General features: G+C 47.7%; 2 protein-coding genes across 2 annotated transcripts in view; both read right to left on the bottom strand.

Moving 5' to 3' along the window:
- DFL_004337 (uncharacterized protein) overlaps nucleotides 1-11,045 on the bottom strand; it is a gene marked incomplete at both ends in the record, with an annotated part of 37,104 nt that extends 26,059 nt beyond the window's left edge. Inside the window, 2 exons of the mRNA XM_067633417.1 lie at nucleotides 21-7,168; nucleotides 7,483-11,045. Coding sequence (XP_067491587.1) covers nucleotides 21-7,168; nucleotides 7,483-11,045 — 10,711 coding nt within the window. The remainder of the gene's footprint in view (nucleotides 1-20; nucleotides 7,169-7,482) is intronic.
- Nucleotides 11,046-18,780: 7,735 nt separating this feature from the next.
- On the bottom strand, nucleotides 18,781-22,180 carry DFL_004336 (uncharacterized protein; the record flags this gene model as incomplete). Its single annotated transcript, XM_067633416.1, has 5 exons — nucleotides 18,781-18,844; nucleotides 18,905-21,614; nucleotides 21,664-21,792; nucleotides 21,846-21,935; nucleotides 22,000-22,180. The coding sequence occupies 5 exons, from the start codon at nucleotides 22,178-22,180 to the stop codon at nucleotides 18,781-18,783; spliced, it is 3,174 nt and encodes a 1,057-aa protein (XP_067491586.1).
- Between the last annotated feature and the right edge of the window lie 3,605 nt (nucleotides 22,181-25,785).

The raw sequence follows: 25,785 nt of genomic DNA, 5'->3' as shown, positions 1-25,785 counted from the left end.
AGGGGATTCGGGCACCTCACCATAAGCACGATCAATTCCAAGCCCAATAGGTAACGATGGTTTTAACTCACGAGATGCGCTGCCCGGATCTTGGACAGCAACATCATCACTTGCCATGTCATTGCTCTCTCTTTTCCTTTCGCGATGTGCTTCATCCTCTTCAGCTTCCTCTGCGAGAATAGGCAAAGCATGTATCCATCCAGACATTCTGTACAGACGGCTTTGATTCAAAAGGTCCAGATCATCGGGAGACTCGGCAGCGGGGCTGGTACGTTCAAGTTCCTGTGGCAATCCAAACTTTTCCGAGAATTCTTGCAATTGTGGGTCGTACCGTTCAGGGAACTGTTCGATACGCTCGTCGCCAGCTGCAATGGGTGCGGTCTCGACAGCACGTTCTGAATCCGAAGGATGTCCGTGGTGAAACTCGGATACATCAGGTACGTCGTCGTGATAATGTCCATCTTCCCCTTCCTCCTCTTCTTCATGCCCAAGGGTATCTCCGTTTTCACTATGTGCTCTTGAGGAACCAGCATATGAAGCCGTTGGAGACGTGAGCATAAGCTTAGGAATCGGAAGCCCACCAGGTGTCAAATGAGGGTGAATTGATTCCGACGCACTAAGAGGTTCAATTTCGATTCCATGTAGAGCAGCGAAATCTGCAGTATCAATGCGGGAGAAACTAGGTGGGAGTGCAGGTGGGTTAAAATTGGACCTTTCAATAATCCTGTGGCGCCTGTCACGTCGCCGTGGAGTCCAGTCTTCAATCTCGGGAGAATCAGTGATATCAGCAGCAGGAGTAGACTCTGGGGAAGACGGGGCTGAGTGAGGCGCGGAAGAAGTCAACAATGGGCTGGCCGGCGCAGATGCTGGTGCGGATGGTGGAACAGAGGTTAGATTCTCAGGCGCATGCTCTTCCTCCTCGATATATTTTTCTGTGGAAGAAGGCGTAGATGCACGAGACACTTGAATATCCACTGGTGGCACTGGTGACTCCAGCTCTTCATCGTCTTCAAGGATTGCGCGAGTAGCAGCAGCGGCAGCGGCAGCGGCAAGCCCCAGAAGTTGTGCGGCAGAGTGGGGTGTTTGGACAGTTTCAGTCTCTTGTTCGATTGGTTGTGCAACTGGTTCTGTGTGGGTAAGTTCTCGCTCAATTTCAGTAACAGGTGCCTCTGGGGACTCTTCAGTAACGGGCTCAGGTGGAACTTCACGAGCTTCTGTTTCAATGTGTGGGGATCCAGGAACAGATTCTGCGGCAGGAAGTGGGGCTCCAGAAACCGACTCAATGACAGGCTGTGAGAGTTGCGGCACCTCAATTTCGGGGATGGGGATTATGGAATCGGCGTCTGCGAGAGGTGTAGATAATGCGGCTTCGATGAGCGAAGAGATGTCCAAACCCTCAGGCAAGAATTCGGGTTCAGTCTGCACGACAGATCTCAGCACAGATTCTTCGATAGGTAACGACGTATCCACGATGGCCCCAATGACTGCAGTTTCAAGAGGTTCTTCAACTTCACCATGAGGCTGTTCAATTGGTACCGCCTCAGAAGAATCAATTGTACGTTCAACAGGCACCCCGGTATCGATTTTTTCATGTTCCCCTTCCACGTGCACGGGTTCATGCAGAGTAGGCTCGACTGCAGATTCTATTGCAGATGCAGAAGGTGCTGCAGTCGTTTCTTCTTCCTCAACAGGCACTTCCCGGTCAGAGCTTTCGCCATCACTAAACCCACCAGGCATGCGATAGCTGGTTGGAGAGCTTGGCTTGGGCGACGGTGACCTGGGACGCTGCTTGAAAGTCTCCGCCAAGTCCTGACCAATGATAGCAGGGGGAACTAATACTGACGTGGCAGCACCTAGACCACCCTTCCGACGCAAGAAAGCAAACATTCCCTCCCCGTCTGCTGGGGCGCTGTCTGATTCGTTATCCGAAGTAAACGAGGACTCCACACCTCGCTCCACAGAAGTGACAGCCGTTGCTGCTAAATCTTCTGCTTCAGGGTCAACTTGTTCTTTGGCTTCCTGTTCCATTTTGAGTCTAGCTTCTTCCTCGAACCTGGCTTCTTCTTTTGCTTTAAGTCTTGCTTCGTCTTCTGCTCGTTGGCGCTCCTGTTCGGCTTCAATTCGCTGTCTCGCTAGGGCTGTATCCTGCATGAAAGTAGAAAACAGTGCACGACGGTCCTCCTCTGGGGAGGCGATAAGACCAGCAAAATTATTTTCCTGCTCATCTCGAGCCTGGTACAACTGTCTTGCAAGAGCCCTGTTCTTCTTACGTCGCTCCTCTTCAGCCTGTTTCTCTCTTTCAGCTTCCTTCCGAGCAAACAGTTCTCGCTCCTCACGATTGCGCCTTTCTTGTTCTTCAATTTCCCTTTGGCGGGCTTCAGCAGCGATCCGTTCTTGCTCCTCACGTTCCCGACGTTGTTGTTCTTGAATCTCCCTCTGACGTGCGGCGGCGGCTTCCTGCTCTTCGCGCTCGATGCGACGCCTAACCTTATCAGCTGCGAAAGCGGCTGCACCACCAGCGACAGCTCCAAACAACAACCTATTCCTCGACTTATGCTCCTCTTCTTGGCGTTCGCGGGTAAGTCTCTCTTCCTCTTCACGTTGTCGGGCTTCTTCGGCTTGCCGTCGCAAGAACTCTTCCTCCTCCTCTTTACGTCTCCGCTCCTCTTCTTCCTCTTTGCGTCTCCGTTCTTCTTCCTCCTCCTCTTTACATCTCCGTTCCTCTTCCTCAATTCGCTGAGCTTCAAGCGCCTGCTGTCGCAAAAATTCTTCATGGCGAAGTCGCCCTTCTTGTCGAAGACGTTCCTGCTCCTCAAGCTCCAAAGCACGTTGTATGGCATGAATTTCAAGTTGTCGCTGTCGTTCGAGTTCTTCCTGCCTAGCGCGCTTCTCTTCGGCAGCTGCAAGCTCTGCGAGACGTTGAGCCTCGATCTCAGCTTTTCGCTGTAACTCAATTTCAATCTGCCGTTGTCTTTCGATTTCTGCCGAACGTTCCTCTTCTTCTTGACGTTGTCTTTCAACCTCCGCAAGTCGAGCTGCTTCAGCAGCAGCAAGTGCTACTGCCTCTTCTTCTTCAAGCTGTCTCTGCCATTCAAGTTCTTCTCGTCGAAGTCGCTCGGCTTCAGCTTCTTGTCTTTGTCGTTCAATTTCACGTTCACGGGCCTTGTGCGCTTCGTCTTCCTGTTGTTGGCGATGCTTTTCGGCCGCAGCACGACGAACCCGTTCCCGTTCCTCCCGAGCTTCGGCATCTCTCTCACGGCGTTCCTTTCTTCGCTGCTCTTCCTGTTCCATTTCAAGACGACGAAGATTCTCTTCTTCGACACGACGTTTAGCGAGTTCCAATTGACGACGCTCTTCTGCACGATTAGCAAGTTCAATATGATAAAGTCGCTGACGCTCCTCTTCTTCTTCCATCGCACGCTGTTGGGCTTCATATTGTTGACGGATAAGCTCCTGTTGGTGGCGAGCTTCAGCAGCAATTCTATTTTCTTCTTCTTGGATCTGACGGAGACGGTCTGCTTCTTGAATTGCCAAAATGCGCGCTGCTTCACGTTCTTGCATGCGTTTGTACTCTTCTTGTCGTTGAGCCTCAGCTTCTTCCTCAGCCTTTTGTTCCTCTTCTTCGATCTTGCGGATGCGTTCAGCTTCTTTTTCTGCAAAGAGGCGAGCAGCTTCACGAGATTCTCGCTTTCGGCGCTCCTTTTCAGCCAAGGCGGCAGCAGCAGCGGTCGCGGCAGCAAGGGCAGCAGCAGTGGTGACATTAGCCTCATGTTCGTCAATACTTCGTTGTCTAGATTGGGCTTCTTCGATCATGCGGCGTTCATTAACAGATTTTCGTTCTGCTTCTTGTGCATCTCGGATTTGCTGTTCGTAGATTAGGTAGGATTGGCGTTGGCGTTCGGACTCTTCTCGCATAGCATTGTCATATCGTTCCTGCTCGAGGCGGGCTTGCTCTTCTTGGTAACGTCGATGTTCTTGCTCCTCGGCTTCAGCAGTTCGGCGGGCTTGCTCCTCTTCGTAATAGATACGGCGTTGTTCAGCTTCAGCGAGACGGGCTTGATCGAGATCGTATTTTCGACGTGCTTCGGCTTCAGCAGCAAGGCGGGCTTGCTCTTCTTCATATTGACGGCGGGCATCAGCTTCAGCAGCAAGTCGGGCTTGTTCTTCTTCATATTGACGGCGGGCTTCAGCCTCAGCAGCAAGACGGGTCTGTTTTACTTGATACTGTCGATGCGCTTCAGCTTCAGCAGCAAGACGAGCTTGTTCCTCTTCGTACTGACGACTGGCTTCGGCCTCTGCGGCGAAACGAGCTTGCTCTTCTTCATATCTTCGATGTGCTTCGGCTTCAGCAGCAAGTCGAGCCTGTTCTTCCTCATAAATCCTACGTTGCTCAATCTCATACTGTCTCCTCGCCTCCGCTTCAGCAACAAGTCTAGCCTGTTCAGCTTCATAATGTCGGCGCTGTTCAGCTTCCTCCGCCAAACGTGCTTGTTCCTCTTCATACCGTCGCTGTCGCTCTTCCTGTTCACGACGCCTACGTTCTTGTCTAAGCCTCTGTCGCTCACGGATTTCAGCACGACGTTGTTCCTCTGCTAATCTCGCTTGTTCTGCTTCTTCTTCTTCTTCTTCTTGTCGTTTTAGTTCAGCAGCCAAACGAGCAGCTTCGGCTTCTTCTTCTTCTTCGCGTCGGCGTTTATCTGCTCTTTCTTTTGCCAGAGCGGCGGCGGCGGCGGCTTCGACTTCTCTCCTCTTCCTCTCTGCCTCTGTTTCCTCTGCTTCCTGTCTCCTTCTCTCTGCCTCTTCCGCCTCTTCTGCCTCTAATCTTCTCCTCTCTACCTCTTCAGCCTCCTTCCTCCTAGCTTCCGCCTCCTCAGCACGAATTTGAGCCTCCTGTTCAGCTTTAATCCTTGCCATTCGTTCAACCTCACGTTGGCGGGCAGCTTCAATCAGGGCACATCGACGAGCTTCTTCCTCGGCACGAATCCTAGCCTCCTCAGCTCGAATCCTCTCTTCCTCAGCAAGTCTAGCTCTGTCCTCCTCTTCAGCTCGTAACCGCCGTTGTCTTTCTTCTTCAGCTCTGATCCTAGCTTCCTCCGCAAGCCTGGCCCGTTCAGCTTCCTCGCGCTCTCGGATACGTTGTTGTCGTGCTAATTCCGCAAGTCTGGCTTCTTCTGCAAGTCTGGCCCGTTCAGCTTCCTCGCGCTCTCGGATACGTTGTTGTCGTGCTAATTCCGCAAGTCTGACTTCTTCTGCAAGTCTGGCCCGTTCAGCTTCCTCACGTTCTCGGATCTGTCGTTTTTCCTGCTCGATCCTAGCTAAACGTGCTTCTTCGGCTTTAGCTTGTTGTTGGCGTTCTACTTCTGCGGCGGTGGCGGCGGCTCTTCGTTCCTCTTCCTCTTTATCCCGTTTACGTCTTTCCTCTTCCTTACGTCGACGGTCTTCATCATCCTCTCGATACCGACGTTCCCGTTCCTCATCATCCCTTCTTTTCCTTTCCTTCTCTTCGTCGTCTCTCTTACTATTCATCATAGCAACAACAGCAGTCGCAGCTCCAGCACCAATAAGTCCGCCAGTAACAACATCACCAAGCGTAGTACCCTGACTCTTCCTACGTTCCATTTCCGCATCTCTAGTAGCCGGACTCGAACTGGTGGGTGGAAGAAGTGGCTGTTGTTGATGAGGTCCAGGAGGTCCAGGTTGTGGTGGAATATCACCTCTTCCACGGCCCCATCCTTGTTGAGGCGGCATTGGTTGTCCTCGAGCGTATGGCATACCGGGTTGCTGTGGAGGTTCACCACGTCCACGTCCATATCCTGGTAATGGTTGTCCTCGGGCGTAACCGAATACACCGGGTAATGGGGGTTCTCCGCGGCCTACACCGTATCCCTGGGGTGGTTGTCCACGACCATATCCAAATCCAGGTTGTTGTTGAGGTGGGATTTGCTGTGAAGGAGGTCTGGGTCTTCCGTCTCTTGATTCGGGTCTTGCGTCTCTGGGTGGTTCGGGTCTTTCATCTCTTGGTGATCCCATTTGTGGTGGAAGTCCAGGGCGGTAGTTTGGAGGTGGCTGGCCTCGTCCGATATTTGAAGGTGCACCAGGTGGTAAATGCCCTCCCCGTCCGATGTTCGAAGTAACAGCACCAGGCGGTGGAGGTCCACCTCGGCCCATATTCATAGGAGCGCCGGGTGGTGGAGGCCCTGCCCTACACATATTCATAGGAGCACTAGGCGGTAAAGGTCCTCCCCGACCCATATTAACAGGAGCGCCAGGCGGTGGAGGTCTACCCCGACCCATATTCACAGGAGCACCAGGCGGAAGCGGTCCCCCTCTAACCATATTCATCGGAGCACCAGGTAGCAGAGGCTGTCCACGCGCCCATCCCGGCGGCGGAGGACCACCTCTCCCAATAGCAGAAGGCGGCAAAGGAACAGGTACAAATCCCCTCTGAGGTTCAGGACCAGCAGTGCCAGCAGGACCAGTTCGTCTAGGATCTCTAGAAGGTTCAACAGCACTATACCGTCTCGGATCTCCAAGTCCTTCCGGACTCTTAATCCTCGGTGGGTCAAAAGTACTATATCGTCTCGGATCCCCTCGCCCTTCAGGTCCCATAATCCGACTCGGTGGTTGTTGCTGCTGTTCAATCGTACTAATCCTTCTTGAATCCGGTCGAACCTCAGGACTCCTGATCCTACTAGGAACATTCCCCTTCCCACGTTCTCTTCCGTCCAAAACAGCAGATGTAACATTAGAAGCAACAGTAGCAGTAGCAATAGCTCCAGCAACCTTCCCAACATTAGAACTCTTGTTCGCAAGTTCCTTCTGCGCTTCCTTATCATCGTGAAAAGTAACCCGTCCTTCCGCCCTCTTCCCTTTCCACGAAGTCGTATCATCAACAAGGGGGCTAATGCTACTGTCGGTTTCACTGGTACTTGTCGAGGTAGAATCGCTTTCCTTATCTTTGCCCTTTCCAGGAAATATAACAGTCGCAGCCGTAGTAGTAGAACTAGTAGAAGTTGTCTGTTTAATTGAAGCCGTCGACGATGTCTGCTTGACTGAAATTGCTGCTGATGAAGATTGTTTGATTGAGTCCTTTGATTCTCGCCGTACTGAAGAAGGCTGAGGCTGAAGTTGCTGAATAGAAGGTCGACGAGGGTCGGTCGGTGGGGGTCTACGTATACGCAATATAAAATTAGCTTGAGTTGATATTAAGGTCGAAAATCTAGGTAATAAGGCCGTATATAATGTACAACTGTACAACCGGTAACAAAAAAAAATTTGCAGGGAATTATTTTCGTTGCAGTCTGAACTTTTCTTCTTCTTTTTCTTTTGTGTCTGCAAAGAAACATAGAATATGCACCAATATCCTCCAAATGTAAACCAGTCGCTAAACATCCAACCAAGGGAAACAAAAAAATATTGCAATCGCGCGCAACCAAACAAAAAAAGAAGGCACCAAAACTCAATCAATAGTAATAGTAAAACGGGGTCACCTGCCTCTGAATACTCCCTCTCCTCTCTTCTTCTTCGATCATCCACTGCTTCTCCCTACGGAACTCTTCCTCCTTGCGTCGCCTCTCCATTCGCTCTCGATCGAACTTCTCCTTCTCCTTTCGATCGTTCTCAAGTTCACTGAGCCTGGCAGCTTCCTTCTGTCGGGCAATGTCCCTTTTGAGTTCCTCAAGTTTCATTTTGTCCAGGCGCTCATAATCTGCCATACGCTGTTCTTCCGTAATAAGGCGATGCCCAGGTGTAACAATAACCCCTTCCCTTGATCGTCTATCATGGCTCTTACGTCGAGCAGCTTCGGCGGCGGTATAAGCAGCGGAACTTTCGAGCGCAGCTTTAATCATTGTCGGAGACTCTTGGTCCTGCCTTCTACGACCGTTATCATAGTCATCATCTTCTTCTTCCTCAATTGTGAATTTCTCTCGTAGTCCGCTAGCGTAACTACTTCGTCGACTGGTGTTAGCGCTGCTGAGTCCAAAGGCTAGATTAGAATCCAAGGATTCTCGCTTTCGAAGCCACCCTTTGCTACCGGGTTTGCTTTCATCACTGCTGTCTCCGAACCCCAAAGCGCTGTTAACGCTGTTGATACTGTCGCGGCTGCTGACTCTTCGTGCCTTGCGTCGTCCAGTTCGGTTTCGGACTGCCCAAAACTGGAATCCGTTGCCGGCTTCAGGGCTTTGTTTAGAGGAATACATTGACGAATCAGACGTATAACCAGAGACATTCGACCCAACACTCCTTCCAAAAGCCAAATCAGAGTCGGTCGACTTCTTGCGCATATGAGAACCTGGTCGGTTTCGTGGAGATGATCCTTCGTCTTCGGAGTGATTGAGGTCGGAAACGACGCCAGGAATAGCCATCGCCGCGGTAGTAGCCGCACCGATAGCTCCATAACTCTTAGCATTTCCTCTTGACCGTCCAATTGTGTCATCACCTCCAAAGTCCATAGATGAATGGCTCGAAGAAAGGTCCTCGATCGCACGGCTTTTACCCTTCTTCTCGTGGTTTCCTTTATGCTTTCTCCTCTTACCGTGAGAGCTCGAGCTCGAGCTGGAGTCTGAATCGCTGTCGAATAGGAAGTCACTGCTGGAGGCGCTGTCGAAAGCGTTCATTGCCGATGGTAACTTAACTCCTCGAATATCATTTGATCGTCTGTTGTAATTTGCCTTGCCTTTCAAGCCATGGATTCGAGTTATGTCGCCTGAAGAGGAGCTAGTTACGGATGGCTTATTCATAATCTTCTGTTTTTCCTTCTCCTTCTCCTTCTCCTTCTCCTTCTTATGAGATGCAACTGCGGCAACAGTGAGAGCGGCGGTACCGGCCACAATAGCAGCAGTTTTACCATGATGAGAAGACGAAGATGGCTTCACGACGGGGTTCGTAATAAGTGGCGGCAGATTGCTTGGTTTAGCTGATGATGAACCACTAGACTGACCAGCGAACGCAGTTGTAACAGCTGCAGTAGCACCAACCAGCCCAGTAGCCAGAATCTTACCTCCAACTGAAGATCCACTTTGAGAAACAGTCGGGTTCGAAATGGATGGTCTCTTGCCACCAAGAATTCCACTAAGGAGTAATGGTTTCGCGGGTTTAGGTGGAGGCTTAGGTTTGCCTGTAGTGGGAGATGTTACAGTAGCCAAAGGAGGTGGAGGAGGGGGTTGGTGAGATGGCGGCGCAGGGATATAAGATTGAGACGACTGTGAGTAGGAAGTCTGTGAAGAGATGGATGCCGAATGCGAATGGGAGGCATGAGCAGCCGCTCCAATAACACCTCCAGCAACTGCAGCAGCCGCAATAGCAGGGACCATGTTTGAGGAATGCTGCGGTCTCGGTGCTACCAATACTGGAGATTGAATCGGAACGGGGGACATGGTGGTTAGAGGTCGAGGAGGGAGATTCGTCTGCACATTCGTATTGATAGCTTGTGTTGGTGGTGCATAAGGACTAGCATAAGTAGGAGCGGTAGATGGAGGCAGTGGTGGAAGATTTGCTAGATTTGGGGCAGCCTGTGAGGGTGTAGCTGTCGATGTAGGGCGCTGCTGGTTTGCAAGTGATTGGTCATATGCCATCTCGGCAAGCGTCGCTGCATCAATAACGGACATTGTTCCAGTAGTCATAGTAGCCCCACCAGCCGCATTAACACCTGATGATGGAGCGCCTGGGTTCGTAGGAGGGGCGTAACTAAGTTGTACCTGCGTCTGTGGTGGGTAACTAGGATTCGATGGAGCAGTAGAGAACGACGTCGGTGTGGATGCATTAATCGGCGTCTCAGGGAATCCTCCAGGAAGAGAAGAGGTCGGCTCTGCAGTGATCGGCCCACCGAAGAATGACCCAGACGTTGGCGGTGGTGCTTGAGGTCCAAATCCAGGTTTTCCTGCGCCAGTAGTAATAGTTAATTCATATTGCGAACCCTCCTGAATTGGAATAGCGGCATCGGGGTCCACATTATCGGGGTTGTAGAATGCAGCCGCCGACCCACCACCAGGCTTGTACTTTGGCGGAACCATAGCTGGAGGCGGAGGAGGGGTCGGCATCTTTGGTGGTGGTGGGCCATAGTAGACTCCAGGCTCCTGCTCAGCAGCCGGTGTGCCATAATAGTAAGAATCCGCTTGGCCAGGTCCGTGGTAAGAATCGTGACCGGAGCTTTTACGTCTAATCGGCGACCTTGGGCGAGGTTTACCGGATTCCGCCAGAAGTTGCGATTGTGGTTGTGTTATTTGTGATAATTGTGGTGGTGGTGCTTTCGTCAAATCCTCTGGCTTCGAAGGCTTCGGTTCAGGAGCAATAGAATCAACGGTGCTAGCTCTTGAGGGAACATTTCGAAGTTCATTGATCGACCTTGCTCCGAACCTCTGCAATGGAGAGTTCCTTCCGGTCGTATCGGCCAGTGAAGCGCGTCGCAATTCAGGTGATGTGATAGCAGATGACGAAGTATCGGATTGTGCAGGAGACCCATTATTCCTAATTCTGTATGGTTGTTCGTCCACCCCTCTCGAAATAGAACCTCGGTTCGGATCTCGGTCTCTTTCTTGTTCCTGGTTCCTAGTATTCCGATCAAAGTTTCTCCGTACAAATCCACGCACGCTCCTTCCAATGATATCACTCAAATCACGGGGTTCCTGAGAGCTCGGTCGCCGTGGTTGTTTCGCCTGTTGTTCTTCCTCTTCTTCCTGATCAGAATCCGAATATCCACCTTCTCTAGATGTGGTAGATGCAGTGGAACCAGGGGAATCCACCAATCCTTCCCGTCCAGCCAAACGATCCCGGATTTCGGTAGATGACTGAGGAATCAAGAACCTTACTACACGAGGAGCCGAAGGCGGAGGGATCGGATTGGTCAAGATGGATCTTAAGGGCCTAGCATTTGGAGTGGTAGAAGAAGCAGGGACATCGTAACCGCCAAAGGGTTCACTGATGGCACGGTTTGCCGGCGGAGGCCTCAGGATTCCTGCGGGATATGAAGAGTTCACCGGCGAAGTGGCAGTAGGCACATCGTTAGACGAGGCCGAATGGTCCTGAGGAGGAGGTCTTCGCGACATATTGTTCCGTGTGAAGACGCTTCGAAATAATTAAGATATTCTAATGAATCATATGCATGTCAGTCAGTACTATCCAACCGGTCAGCCAGCCAGCCAGCCAGCCAGCCAACGTGCTAACCAACACACAACCGTGACATTCTTCACGCGCAAAGCAGGCATAGAAGGGGAGAAACCTACAAAATAGATAGAATGATAAAAGGCGAAAGAGGTCTTTGTAAAAATAATCGACAGTTCGCCAGGATGGTAAAAGGAAATACGTCACAAGTAGAGATATCGGGATAGGTCCTAAAACAGTCAGTGGTCTTCAAATCGCGGGATGGTATACCTTAACAACAACAACACGGATAAACAGTTCAATCAATCAATCTCAAGACGGTCAGGTCAAAGCAGGCTGTCGCAGTACATCGTGGAAATACAATAAGAAAGAGTATGGAAGTCGTAGTAAGAGTCGCTAATTCAGGAGCCAAGTCCGAGTCGCGGATAGTGCAAAACACGCGGTTGGCAGGTTGCTGGAAAGGGTTGAGTGATGTTGGATGATGAAATTAAGAGGGATGGATCGAGGCAAGTGTGGTTGTTGGAGGTGTCAGCTATTCAACTGCTAACCTCCCACTTTTTCGCTATCAAATGTTCGAGAATACGCGCCCCGGCTTAGCGTCGGATATAAACAACCCACCCACTCTGCTCGCTCATATGTAAGTTAACAGTAGTCCAGTCTGGCGAGAGTAATATAACCGAAAGAGCCAAGGGGAAAAGAGGCACAGGCACGGACTTCGGCGTCGTGGAATTCAAATGGAGGGAAACGAAATTGATTGCTGATGGCAGGCAGAGTCAGTCCTTTTCCCGAGCCAGCAACTGAACGAATCGCAATCTCCCCTCTCAAGCAAAGAGTGGCTGAAATTCTGCCTGGAAAACCACCAACTCTAAAAAGCTAGGATCGAACCGAGTGATCTAACTTACTAACTATACTCCGGTGGATATTTAGATTTAGAATCAAAAATTCGCGATCGAAAAGAGAAAAGGCTAAGTGTCGTGTCGTCGTCAGGCTCGTCGCTCACATATGCATCGAGGGCCGCGGGGTCCCCCATGCACTCCGTCGTCAGCTAGCTGTATGGTCGGACGATGAGATCAAGTCTTGCAGCGGGCAGCAAGCAGGCAAAATCTTCCTAAGCTATGCTTTGGTGGAGAAGAGATCGAGAGGGAAAGATGCAAAGAAAACCCTTTCCTCTCCGCTTCGAAATTCGGTCTTTCCCTCTACCAAACTTACAGCTATTCATTTCGGCATAAGGCAGCATGAAAAATGAAAAGAAAAAAACATGTCCTTGCGCTTGTACGCATGTACAGGTACCAGGTTTCAAGCTATTCGTCCTGTTCGAGCTCCCCCCAGTTCCAACGTCAAACTGTGCAGCCCTCTCAGAAGGTCTAGTGATCGTGCATGCACATACTCCATCGGTACCCTCTACACAAGCTTCGAGATCAAAGGTGTGTGTGTATTAATTCTATTGTTTCGTTTCGTATATTTCTGTTGACCCACCCAGCGAATCGCTTGCTCTGATTTCCCCCAAAAATGACCTGCATAAGTTAACCCTACATACAGTCCATTCTCCCGGTGGTGCATCCATGTATCCACCAAAAAGATTGTGACCCGCAAATGTACCTCTTCCGGGTAACAAATACTCAAGTACATACTATAGTACACCCCGAGAGCCAGGCTCTCGATCCTAAGGAATGCGCGATCTGACTAATCCCAGAATTTTCCAATCCTTGATAATTATTGCATGTGTGCGTAGCACCAGTCAAAAGTCGAAAAAGACCTATCGGGTACACCACCTTCCCAGATTACAATCCTTGTTACGGACCAATCAAAGCCAGGATTCCTCCAACCCTGTCCAGCTGAGCGAAAAGGGTTTTCTGCTTCGCGAAGGCGAAGAGATTACGACAGGTGATCCCTTTAACTTTTTTTTTCCATTCCTTACCTCGTTTTCTGCCGAGATAGATATGACAAGCTTTCCCCACTTATATTTCTTGCGCGATATCGATTGGAACGACTATCTGCAGTCGCATCGCAAAAAAAAAAATAGCTGCGAAATTTTATCATGTGATGCATCTCGAGCTAGAACTACTTGCGCAGCACATAAGATATTGCGCAGCAGCAGCAGCAGCGCTGAGACACTAAAATGTTGGGCACGTGGGGGCAGATACGCCGCCGATGTCTTGTAAAATAATACGATTGGAAGAATGTATCGGTACTTTGCGATTCTGGATGATATCATATCAGGATTCTAAATCTATTTAGGGCTGCTGTCGCAAGACAGTAGATAAAGCGGGCTGTAAACCGCGATACTGGTCTCACCCTTTGTAAATGCGACTCACTTTCTGTGGCTCCATTTGCTTTTTGGTGACCCGTAAACATATACTAAACATATTACTAACAGAAACTATTATCCTATCCAGGAGGTGTTCTTCCAGTCGTGATCGACAGTAGGTAATATTAATATATTGGCCGAAATGTTATCTGCGAATGTAATTTTCTCACTTTATAACTTTAAGTATCATGAGATTCCTTAGTACGGAGTACATTTAAAACAGATTGCAGTTCTAGAACTCGGAGATCTAAATCTAGATGTTTGCGAAAACTCCAAAGCGACCTCCACCCGGATCCATACTCATTTCGAATGCTTAAAATTGGTTAACATTAGAATTTTTAGTGGCTAGGTATATATTAGATATATAAACTGTGAAGTCCACGCTTTTTGACTTCCGATTGATTCCCCGTATATATATACGTTAGAGAAACCGCTCTTTCGTCTTGGATTTATGGTGAAACCGATGTATCGTATACAACTTCAATAAACCAACTTCTTTTTATAAAATTAACTGCTATCTAATCTGCGGCAATTATAAAACGACGTCCGGCATCCCGTTCGAAAACGTTAACATATAACATTTACGTCCAAGATAATTATAATCCATCTCTTAAAACATTGGCGATTCTTCAACTTAATTGAAAGCTAACCAATTCGAATTTATTCAACATTAGTCTCCATAATATATCGAATATTAGCATTTATTAATATAATCTCGTACCCTAACACGATTATTATCACCTTCCTCCCTAAATCAATGAGAGTCTAAAATTAATTATACATGCATCGTTTCAGCCCCTATTTTCATCTAGCTTTTTTTTATATTACCCCCGCATTACCTATATATACATCGGTGTATAACTCTATCTCTCTAATTCCTCCCATTTCCAATCCAAATCCCATCCTTTAAATTCAAAATCCCTAGACATTAAACCCCAATTCCCAAACCTCCAATTCCCAATTCCGATCGCACCGCCTTAAACCCTTCTAGAACAGAAAAAACTCTCCGCGGTAAACCGGTCTTTCGACATCCCAAGACCCGACTACCTGTGGAGCCCTGTACCGTCTTTTCCCAAACCAACATATATTCTCCGCTATTAATCAATAAGGGAATGTATAACAGAAGGTTTAATATAGACCCACATAAAAAGTTCTAGAGTTGTTCGGTATACTAGTCAACGTGTTTAAACATGCTTTGCATCTGTAAATCCACGTGGGGGATTCGCACGTTATCATGCAACATCTACCAATACTTTTTCATGCGTGTCATTGAAATGGTAACCACGCTACCAGACCTTGAGATTACCACGCGGTCACGCTATGTAAATGCAAGCACATTTCGTGACGTTAGAGGTCCAGATATCGTCAAATTAAGGAATAAATTTTTTATCATAAGTTGGTGATGGAGAACAGGCTATTAAAACGAGCATGTCTGTAGTATCATCTTCAAGTTAATCTGTATAATATGTAATCCGAATCTTCTAATATCAACTCCCGCATAAAGGAGTTTGACCGAATTTTTGTCGATGGAGCGTAGATGGGTAGATCATTTTTAGCTAGTCACGGCTCTCAGAGCACAACCTGGTTTCTTTTTTATCTTGAAACCCCAAAGCTCGGAATTATAATATAAATTTTCATCTGTTCAAGTATTCTTATCCCCACGATCATGATAGTTATTGGGCGTTCTAAGTAGCCAGATACTATGAGCTTGGGCCGGGCCCTCGTACGTGTATGTTCTTCGCAAGGGATAATCAGATAGCTCATGATAATATCCGTCTCCGACCGTGTATTTGAATATAACAATCCACGATCCACACGCCCATGGTAATAAAATATTTGTATAATATCATCATCGGTCTCGAAGTTGGTATTCATCCTCATACACACTTAGTTCAATTTCTTCTCATATGATCTTCTCCTCATCGTTGTTATTCTCCAGTTAATATATAGTGTTTATGCGGCGGGGCTGCTATAGCTAGTCCCACTACTATGAAAGACTACCTGGGTAGGTAGTTTTGTTGTATATATACGTATATATAATCATGCGGTTGGAGTGCCGAAGATGGATACTATTGATCATATCTAGTGTCATGAATTGCGGCTTCAAGAAGTTTCGAATAATATTGGTCGTCAGACACGGTTCGGCAGGCAGACGCGTTTGAGTCTGACGGTTATATTATAGATTGTGGCGTTGTACATCGTCAGCCACACCAACACTTTCTTTTGTTGGATTGTATCCGAGGGAGTGTTGAATGCTCATGTTCATGACAACGATCTCCCTCTCTTTTTATTCTTTTTTTTTTTTTTTTTTTTTTTTTCGCAATATTCATATATTCGCTTTATGATGATTGGGGTCCAGTTTATGGTTTACTTCTAGGGCAGGGGGCTATATAATGTTAATAACTATAAATTCGAAGCCTAGATGCATATATCAGCAATTGTATTGTTATTCGGTTTTTATTTTAGAAATCCGATATATCTTACCTGAAATATCCCGGAGGAGATATTGTAGCCATGGTTTCGATCTTTCCTGGTTTCTCGATATATGTCAGGTCGAGTTTTTAGAAATCGTACGATCGATTGTATATTAGTGGAACTCGCCCACACCCACCCGCTTGTCTCGGCGAGAGCTAAGGCTTCGTCAGGGTTGTGTATCTTATCTTATTCCTCATCAATATAATAAGAGTATATATATATATTTCAACATGAAAACATGACTCACCGTTTTCCGTTTCTCCCACCTTCCTGCAGTCTCATCGAACGCCTTCCCACAAGCGGGGTTATATCGTCTTATTGGCACGACCGACTTCCTTCTCTGCATAAAGATATTTAAACCATGCTAACCATTCGACGGCTTCACGGTATCCGATTCCGTTGGTTACGCAATCGAATAGCCATTAATTTGTGAGAAGTCTTTACAAGCCTCCCCTCACCGACCGCCGACCCCTATGGTCGGCAGGTGCGGCAAGGCGGCTTGTAATACGGCCGGCTACGGCGGATACTGAGTTCGGCAACGTCCTCTCTCGAACCTTGCGATATACCACCCCCAACCCCGCGCTGCGTTGTCGAAGTCAAAGCAGTTGTCTTTCCACTTTCCTCCCAGCCGGTGTAAGGGCAGGCTATTGCCGGCCGAGTGGTGCGCATACAACATTATGCCTGTGCTCGCAGGCTTCGAGATCACCAATTGGCTCCTCTGGGTCGACTTGGTCTCATCTACTCTTATACACCCAACCTCTCCTCCACAAATTGTCGGAATTTTCGACCCCCCAACTGGTATGGAGGCCGGAGCTCCTCCCAACCCCTATATGGGCGTTGCTCACCGAGCCCCCTCTGTGTTATGCCTGTGCTTCCAGAGCGGTCCATTCCATGCCTTTAGACCTCGGGTTGTCGTCGTCCGGCTTTGAAAATAAAATGTCTTCTTCTCCTACCATTCAAACATTCGGCGTCCACAGAGACTTTTCTAGAATAACCATGTCAATTCAGCCAGAAGTTCCAACGACAGCATGCAAAAGCTACACCCTACCTTTACGCAAGTGCATATACGAGTTCGACGACCCCCCGCAATCTCGGTTGGTGATCTTGGTCTTCCATTTCCCATAGGCCCCAACCCCACGCCGCATGTCGGAACAGGAGGTTTAGCCGCTTTCTTCCCACGCCGCATAGGGCCGGCCAACCCCATCACCACCCCAGATGTAGGGGAAGACGAAGTCTCGCTTCGGGCGAGGAGATAAGGTCGGAGCCTCGCCTCAAACGCGAGGGTAGGGCAGGAGCCCCCCCCCAGTGTCGACAACCAACTTATTCCTTATCTAAACAATCCTATTAGCCACTTTCCAACCACATGAGAATTAACCGCTAGTACCATACCTCCAAGATGTTGTAGATTTCCTCTGCCATCAAATGTTTGGCAACTGGAGACCCGAGTTCAAAATGACATCGGACAACGGCCACAAAAATATCTCATCGTTGGGCTTAACCCCCACATAAGGGCTGAATTCCAAGTGGACGTGGGCCGGGGCCCCTCCTACTCCCATAAATAAACATACCAGGCCAGCTATAATCAAGGCCGGAGCCCACCCCACCATCACCTTCAGGCCCGCCTCCAAATAGCTGGTGTCGAGAGAGGGGTAAGGCCGGAGTCCCCCCTTTCCCATAAATGTAATAGATAGGGCCAGAGTGGTCTCGTACCTAGCGGCCAGAGCCCTCCTCTCCCCATAAAACACACCACCCTACACCAGCCACATACACTACCCAACCACAGCCAATCCCTCAGATCTACGGCAACAAGAAAGCTGGCCTCAAACACAAGGTCAGGGTCGGGGCCCTCCTCTGCCCATAATATAGTATACTACACTGGGGTAGGCATGGTGTCCACCTTCGTCACCTTCATCGTTTACTATACTAATCCATCATCTTGTTATCATCTCGTAAAATTGAACCATTAGTGAAAGTACACCATCTGGCCTTGAGGCTAAGAGATGGGTACTCCGTAGATAGATAGATATATAGACAAAACACCCCGGCAGGTAACACGAGGGCGAGAGCGTGATGGATGAAGACAACATACCCCTGCATGAAGCGCGAAGCTCCGAGAGTGTGATGAAGAGGGATGTAGAGAGGATAAAGAAGATGAGAAGAGCTTAAGAGGATATAGAAAAGAGTTGAAGTGCTGAAAGGAACGTGAAGATGAAAGTAGCTTATCTAAAATCTAGCCAGAAGACGCGACGTGAAGAAGATGTGAAGAGAACGTAAAGAAGGAAAGAATAGCTGAAGAATGTGAAGTAAGAAGGAAGAAATAGCTAAATAACGTGAAGACCTGAAGATAAAAGGAAAGAAAGTAAAAATACGTTGCAAGATTTATACGCTCAAGAAGAACAACGCAAAGTGTGGCAGTGGGTGCGTGGTATTTTGTGCACGCTCTGTTCAACAGCGCAACACATCCGATTCAACCTATTCAGTCACGTGACACAAGGGTGTAGGGTGTGCCATTGATGCGACTACCGGCTTACAATGCCGCGTCTTGCACTCTCTACTGCACGTCGCGATAGAACCATTATCGATTCTATAATACTTCACAAATCTACTCTACAAGATCCGTAACAATAACCATGATGCTTCAAATCAAATCTTCCATTTCGTACTTCATAATTTAAAAACTCCCCAGAGACAAACCAACCACAGCATTAACTAAGAGTAATAAATCTATCAAAAAAAGCGTACAGCTAAAACTCCTCAGAAGTGAAAAAGACCGAAAGCCAAAACAAAATCCACAGGCCAGACCCCATTCCCATATTGCAATTGCTTTTTATGTTTTCGCTATTCCCATTTATTCCTTCCCATCTTTTTCTTTGTATGATGGCAATAAAAGTGGCTCTTTAAATCCCATTATCAAGAGCATTGCTTCCGTTCTCATGAATATTCTTAGTCAAAGTAGTCATACTATTTCAAACCAGTTAGCACATATTCAGTATCCTAGTAGTAGAAGGAGGGAGTACTCACAAGCTATAGAAAGCCAAAGGACTAGCACTCGGTCCACATCGATATACAAATCGACTAGCCAAGTAGCTTCCAAAGATAGCCTTCAAATAGCCCTCAGGAACCCTCTTAACCAAAGTCTCCAATCCCAACTTCTTAACCAACAGACCAGGTAAAGCAGCTCCCAAAACCGTCTTCCTCAACTCGACATCGGCCCACAACGAGGTCTTTTGGAGTTCCTCGTCGAGGTTGGTGATGGCGTAAGAGAGGTCATCGGAGATGAGGGAACGTGGGCGGCCAGTACGTTCGTGTTCGGCCCAGATGGCTTCGAACTCAAGACGTGCGTTGTTCTTGATGATGTTCTGGACTTCCTTGACGTATTCGCCATAGAACTTGGGCCTGGTGCCGTCTTCCTTGATGCACATGTTTTCGATAAATCCTTCATCATCGAAGGAGAGGGATGCCAAGACCTCGAGGGAGGATGAGGTGACACCACCCTTATTCACCGACGCGTCCTTGAAGAGAATGGCACCAGCCTTCTCAAGTCTGATCTTCGCATCCTGAGAAATGAAGAGATTGGCACCCTCGACGATGTATGGAATCCTTGACTTGCCGTCTTGGTCGATGAGCTGGCCGACATTGCCGGACTCAATGGCCTCAGGACGACCACCGCATGGAGTGAAAATGTCGACACCGATATCCTTAAGGTGGAAAGTGTTACGGAAGATGGTACCGTTGGGGACATACTCGCCGCTTGGGAGCTTAATCTTGCTCTCGTCAACAAGAACGCGGTAACCCTGCTTAGAAAGCTTACTGGTGTCGAATTCAGAGATCATGACACGCTTCTTAGCAAGGCGGATGAGTTCGTCGCGGTCAAGACCGTTGGGGTCGACAAGGACACCGCTACCATCGACGATAGCAACATACTTCTCGTTGGAGAGAAGGATCTCGTTGGATCCGAGATCGCCGTCGGGACCACCGGTTTGCATCTTTCGGACGAGGGATGGGTCGATCTTGAGCTTGCGGTAGATACCCAAAACGTACTCACGAACACTGAGGGAAGTCATGCCGTACTCGTCGTGGGGGATACCACCGAGGCGTGGAGACTTGCCGGTGAAGAAGGACTTCCACCATAGAGCACCACGGATGCGGGCGTGCTCGGTAGCCCAGTTGACAAGGTTGGCAGTGTTCTCATCAGGTCCCATGAACAAGATCTCAGGCTTTCCGTGAAGATCGACGATAGGGTCCTTGATACCAGGAGAGGTGGGTGGCAGAAGCAAGTCAAGAATAGAATCGATATACTTCTGGAAAGCCTGGGTGGCCTTATCCTGCGAATTGTAGTCGAGGAGCACGACACCCTTGCTACCACCTTCGGGAATATCCTTATTCTTGCGCTGCTGCGTATTCGCGAGATTGTAGTTCTCATCGAACATGCTACGAACGTTGATGGAGTACGCCTCGCGGTTCCTGCTCTTGACGATACGGATACCTCCGCGAGCAATATCACGGAAGCGGAGGTGGAAACCTCGGAATTCAGAGCCGATGACGAGGAACATTCCGTAGAGTGGTTGAGGATATTCAATCGATGGCAAGAAAGCTGGGTTGAGTCGGAAGCTCAAGGCAACCTTTGTTGGGGTGTAAAAGTTAGTCTTGAGGACGTGCTGATTGAACATCTGGAAGGATTCCATGACGGTGGCTTGGTGGTCATTGGCAACGGTAGTGCGAATGTGGTTGACAATCTCCTCGGGCTTGAGGACTGGATCTTGACGCAGCCTCTGGTAGGATAGAGTTGGGATGAAGTCGTCAGTCTCACCGCGGGTCTGGACGTAGTGAGCATTGGCGAACTGCAAGTACAATGGGCGGACGAGCTGAGGATACTCGGAAATGATATCGGTGATGTACTCAGCGGTGAAAGTTTCCTGACGGAGACGACGCTTGATCTTGGTCAAGACCTCGATGTGGGCGGTGTTGTTGGGGTCCAAAAGAGTCAAGAGCGAGCTGTATTCGTTACCGAGTCTGTTGAGGAAGTGGGTGATGAAGATGGAGACGCAGTGAGCGTAGATGGTCTCCTGAAGGCTGAGATCTCCACGGATGAAGTGCTTCTGGAAGCTGTTCTGTGGGATACAGTACAACAAAGAGACTTCCTTCATGATCTGGTGAATGGAAGCCTCTATTGGTGGGTGCTTAACAGTGGGCCCGGCACTAGTTGGCATCAAGTAGAGCGACATGACGGTAACACCGTTAGAGAACTGCTCGACATACTTGCGAGCAGAAGTAACACCGTAGTAGTGGTAAAGGTCGCTCATGGCGCTGAACAGACCCTTAGCACTTCGCTGTCTGTAACCGATAATCAAACGCTTCTCGCGAGTTCCCTGAACCTCGAACATCTCAATAACCGGGCCAGTTCTCTCGACAACGGCTTGGACAATGTCTCCGTAGAGCTTTTTGGTGTTCTCGGAGGCTTTTTCGAGGAACATTTTATCCGCAATCTTGGTGATATCGGTCTCGTTCTCGTTTGGTTGTGTTTCCTCGAATTGGCACTGGTAGACGAAGTAGCATCGTAGTTGAGCTTGGCTGTCACCGCCGAGAGATTCGACGGAACGGAAGGTTTCGACTCTGTAGGCCTTTCCGGGGTGGGAGTCGTTGAGGTACTTTTCGTCGATACGGGGTTCGTATCGTGGGCCTTCGAGGACGGAGACACCGGGGGTGGAGGTGTCGATGTAGACGGCGTGATCTGTACAAATTAGCTTGAATCTTTAAAATAATAAATAGCAAGGACGTACCGGTGCCTTCACGGTCTAATCTGATCTCGAGACGCTTGTCATCTCTGGAGAAGGCGGCGACCTTGCCGGCGTAGAGGGCGAGAATGTGGTTGGCAATTGTCTCGACGGACTCGGACTTGAAGTACATGTCTAGTGTCGTTAGTACAGTCTAAATTTGTATAAATTGAATATATGAAGCTTACCATCGATACCGAGCTTGGTGTAGAACCACTCGACTTCATCGTCAATGAAGGCGGCAGGAATGAAACCAGATGCCTCAATGGTGCCAATGACTACCCAAAACCAAGATTAGCTACTTAACATACTATACCAATTGGGTAGAGATAGAAATCTTACCGGCCTCCATCTGCTGCTCCTTTCCTTCAAACTTGGGAGCAACATATCCGGACGAGGTGTCGGTGATTATTCTTCTGGTTGTGCCCCCAGGAATGCTAAGATGGAAAGGAGATGGCGAAGGATGTCTGGACTCATCCTTGCTTGTGAGGGTAGGCGGTAGAAAATCCCTATGGGCCGCCATTGTGTGATATTATGGTGTCCGTCTGAAAGACGAGGATGTAAATGTAGATAGTAGTACGTAGAGGATGAGGTAGTAGTGGATGAGGTAGTAGTGGATGAGGTAGTGGTGGTGGTTTAGAGAGAGTGTTGGTTGGGTCTTTCGGTGAATAAAAGATAGCCAGCTAGCGGGCAGACACGGTATTTAAACAGCACCAGAATATAGTCAATTACGTATGTAACCGGAATACGTTCTTCGGCCGATGGAGCCTGAGAAAAGAAAACGTGATCGTGCTTGAAAGTGGAAGTTCTGTTGGTTCCTGTTAGTCAAGCTTCAATTCTGGGAGTTCTTTCTGGGTAGCATCGGGAGCTTTGCCGAAAGCAAACAGGCCGCAGCTCGGGCATTCTCCCGGCACTCTCGCTGACTCTGGCCCGGAGTCCATCAGAGACAGGGATATTTGGATCCATTCTCAGCTGTATATACCATAGTGCGCTATGGTACAATGTGTATAGAAGAAAAGAAAGAAGGGGATGGCGATATCTTACCGTATGTATAGGGGTTATACAATTGATGCGATCTGACCAGATTAGTTAACAGATCGGTATAATATGAATAGAAGAGATACGTCAAGGCAAGTGAACAGGAGGCAAGAGGACTGGACTCCTTTTTATACGTCTACGCCCGACATATGATAATAACCACCGACGTCCGACGCGCGAAGATAAGATAGGATACAAAGACCTCGACTGTACTGTCCCAAAGGAGCTCAGACCTTTTCTCAATCTCAATCACTCGCAAGACCAGGTGATAGGATGAACTCTTCGGATAAACCGCGAGATAAAGCAATATCTCACCCCAGTCCACCAAAAGAACCAGAGAAAGGTTCACTTTTGAAGCCTAAATTTTCCAAGAATGTGAATTGAAAAGGAATGGGAATATTCAAATCAAGACTGTCGACGCGTGCGCGATATATGATAGTATGAAGTATTAAATATAGGATGCCAGTTTCAGGAATTTCATATAATGTTAGGGACTACCTTTCTACCCTCTTTATATTTGTTTTCTTATCTTCAATTATCTATCTATATCTATCTGTTCACGGTATCTTCTTTCTGTTTTGTCAAACTGCCATCGTGCATGCGGAAGTTTGGTGATACCAAACCTCCTTTTCTCTCCCTCAATCCCATAATCTTACTGGGTACCTATCATATCGACAGTACTTAGTAGATGGCGGAAAAAGAAAAAGATATAGCTGCAGCTGATCGGAGCTGCAGGTACCTATCCATCCAAACCTTCCCATGACACCCTGAAGCTTCAGCTCCAGCTTGTTTTTTTCTATGGGGTGGTAGTAGCTGTAGGTAGCGTTCGGGACGGTACCGGGGTCGATACTATTAATATTCTCCCTTAGCACTTCCAACCAACCATATAATATTACATACATCCTCGAGCTCCTATCAAACCAGACAAGATAAGGAAGCCCAAATTCACTTCAAAAAATTTTTATGTGAAGCAAATGCCGTCAGAGATTCTAGCCACATAATAATCAATAGCCACCGTCCTGATCTAATCAAGTATCAATTGTGGCGAAATCTCTGTCAAAAAGCCTTTTCTCCACCAAGCGAGCGAAAGCTATTTTTAACAAAAAACGCGCGGGCTCAAACGGCATCGCCGCATCCCCGGAATACCTCAACGTCCTCTGTGCGAATCCAAATGTTACAATTACCTAAAAAATTAAAAATCCCCAAATTTTGAAATCACTCATTCGTCTTCGAGAGCTCGTGCTCTTTTTGCTCACATCTCGCCAAATATTGCGTATATACGCCTTCGTACCGATAAATTTAAACACCTCAGTGGATATGACAAACCGAAAAAAAGAGCTTGCATAGTATACGAGTAGCGCGCACCTACAGAACTGAAAATGATTCGATAGAAAGAAAAGAATAAAAACTCTGTCAAGTCTAAACCCATCCAGTCCGAAAATCCGGGGAAACCTTGCACATGCTGGAGCTCTAAAAGAAATTTTTTTAGAATGTTCCGCCTGACTTCCTTCGTGTAGGGCTAGCCTTGGCCCTTCTCTCAATATGGGGGTGGAAAAGTCTTAGTAAAAATTTTGTGGAGAAACCGCTTTACATCGGCTTCCTCCCGCTTCGTCACTACTCGCTCCACCAAATTCTTCGATGAGGCGAGAAGGGAGGGGAAAAATATGGGGCTCAATTACCTAATACGACTCATGTAGCTCTTTAAACATCAAACATTAAATCCTCAAAGTGAAAAATTTTTTCGCTTCCAGACCTCGCGATCAAATTCAACATAAGGTGTAAAAGAAAGAGAAGCCCCAGACCACCCGCATTAACCTCTGCTTAAGCTTTCCTTTTCCCATCCTGCAATGCATAACGCATGCCAATCTGCATAACCCACTACTACCTCTACATACATTCTATAACTTGTGTAGATATTATGTATAGAGCTCTTCAAAAAAAAAAAAAAAAAAAAAAAGCACACTCCAATGGCGCAATTATTATCGAGTAATCGAGGGTAATCCCATCTATTCTATAGGGTAATGGATTATAAAAAGGGAAATGTGTTGGAACTGAAAGTTTCTCTTTGGCCAATAGAATGTACCTGCTGGCATGGCAGGTGGCCGACTGGTACTTCGGCCGCCATCCTTACTCTTTAAGAACTGCCCTGGGCGGCTTCGACGGCCCCAGAATTACGGATGCCTCCCGTCGAATACCGTGACGCTACGATTGTTTGGGATTGATTTATAGATCACGAGTTTTTAATTAGTATTAGAAGTTACACAAGATTTTATATGAGAGCTCGTGAGCACGATTTTGAGTCAGCTAATTCTTTTCTTCATTGATTAGATATATTTCGCTCATACTCCGAGAAACGATTATATTATTATATCGTAATGAGCAATCACATCACGAAATTTCAGTCCGATATTAATATATTCCCAACATTTTTTTCCAACCGGTCTTCAAGATATCGTCAGACTACATCACCATGGCGGAATCTTGCATCTTGCAATTGAAGACCACGTAATTACAACTATACGCAATACTAGCAAATTCTACCATCATGTGCACAATTTTATAATTTAAAACGTGAAATCTCACAAAGAAAGTTAGCACCACCATATGTAATTCGAATTCCCTATCACACAATGTCCTCAACTCCCCACACTCTCCCAAAGCTTCAACCCACACCTCAAAGAAAAATACATCATTTTGTTTACTACACAACCTCCTTTGGAATCCCACCCCACTCATTCCTAACCTTCAACAACTCCTTCGCGATACTTTCTGTCGTCTCGTGTGGTCGAAAAGCTGTTCCTCTTCCAAAATTTTTGATAATAGGAATCTAACGTCAACCGTCATACTCAAAAACGAAAAAAACGAAAAAAAAAAAAAAAAAGAAAGAAAAAACCATTTACAAAATTTTATAACGGGGTTGGTCCTGATAGTACGAAAGCCCTATAATACTCTGATGATACAAGACCCCAAGAAACCGCCAATTAGCCCCAAATCCGTGGCATGATATTCTTTAAATTGATAACTTATCATTTCAAAAAAACCAAATTATACAGAAATCGAATCAGTCGATTCCTCAAAACTAAACCAATT

This window comes from Arthrobotrys flagrans, assembly GCF_004000055.1.
Source record: "Arthrobotrys flagrans strain CBS H-5679 chromosome Unknown unitig_0, whole genome shotgun sequence".
Taxonomy (NCBI): Eukaryota; Fungi; Ascomycota; class Orbiliomycetes; order Orbiliales; family Orbiliaceae; genus Arthrobotrys; species Arthrobotrys flagrans.
This window is presented reverse-complemented; position numbering and strand designations above follow the sequence as displayed.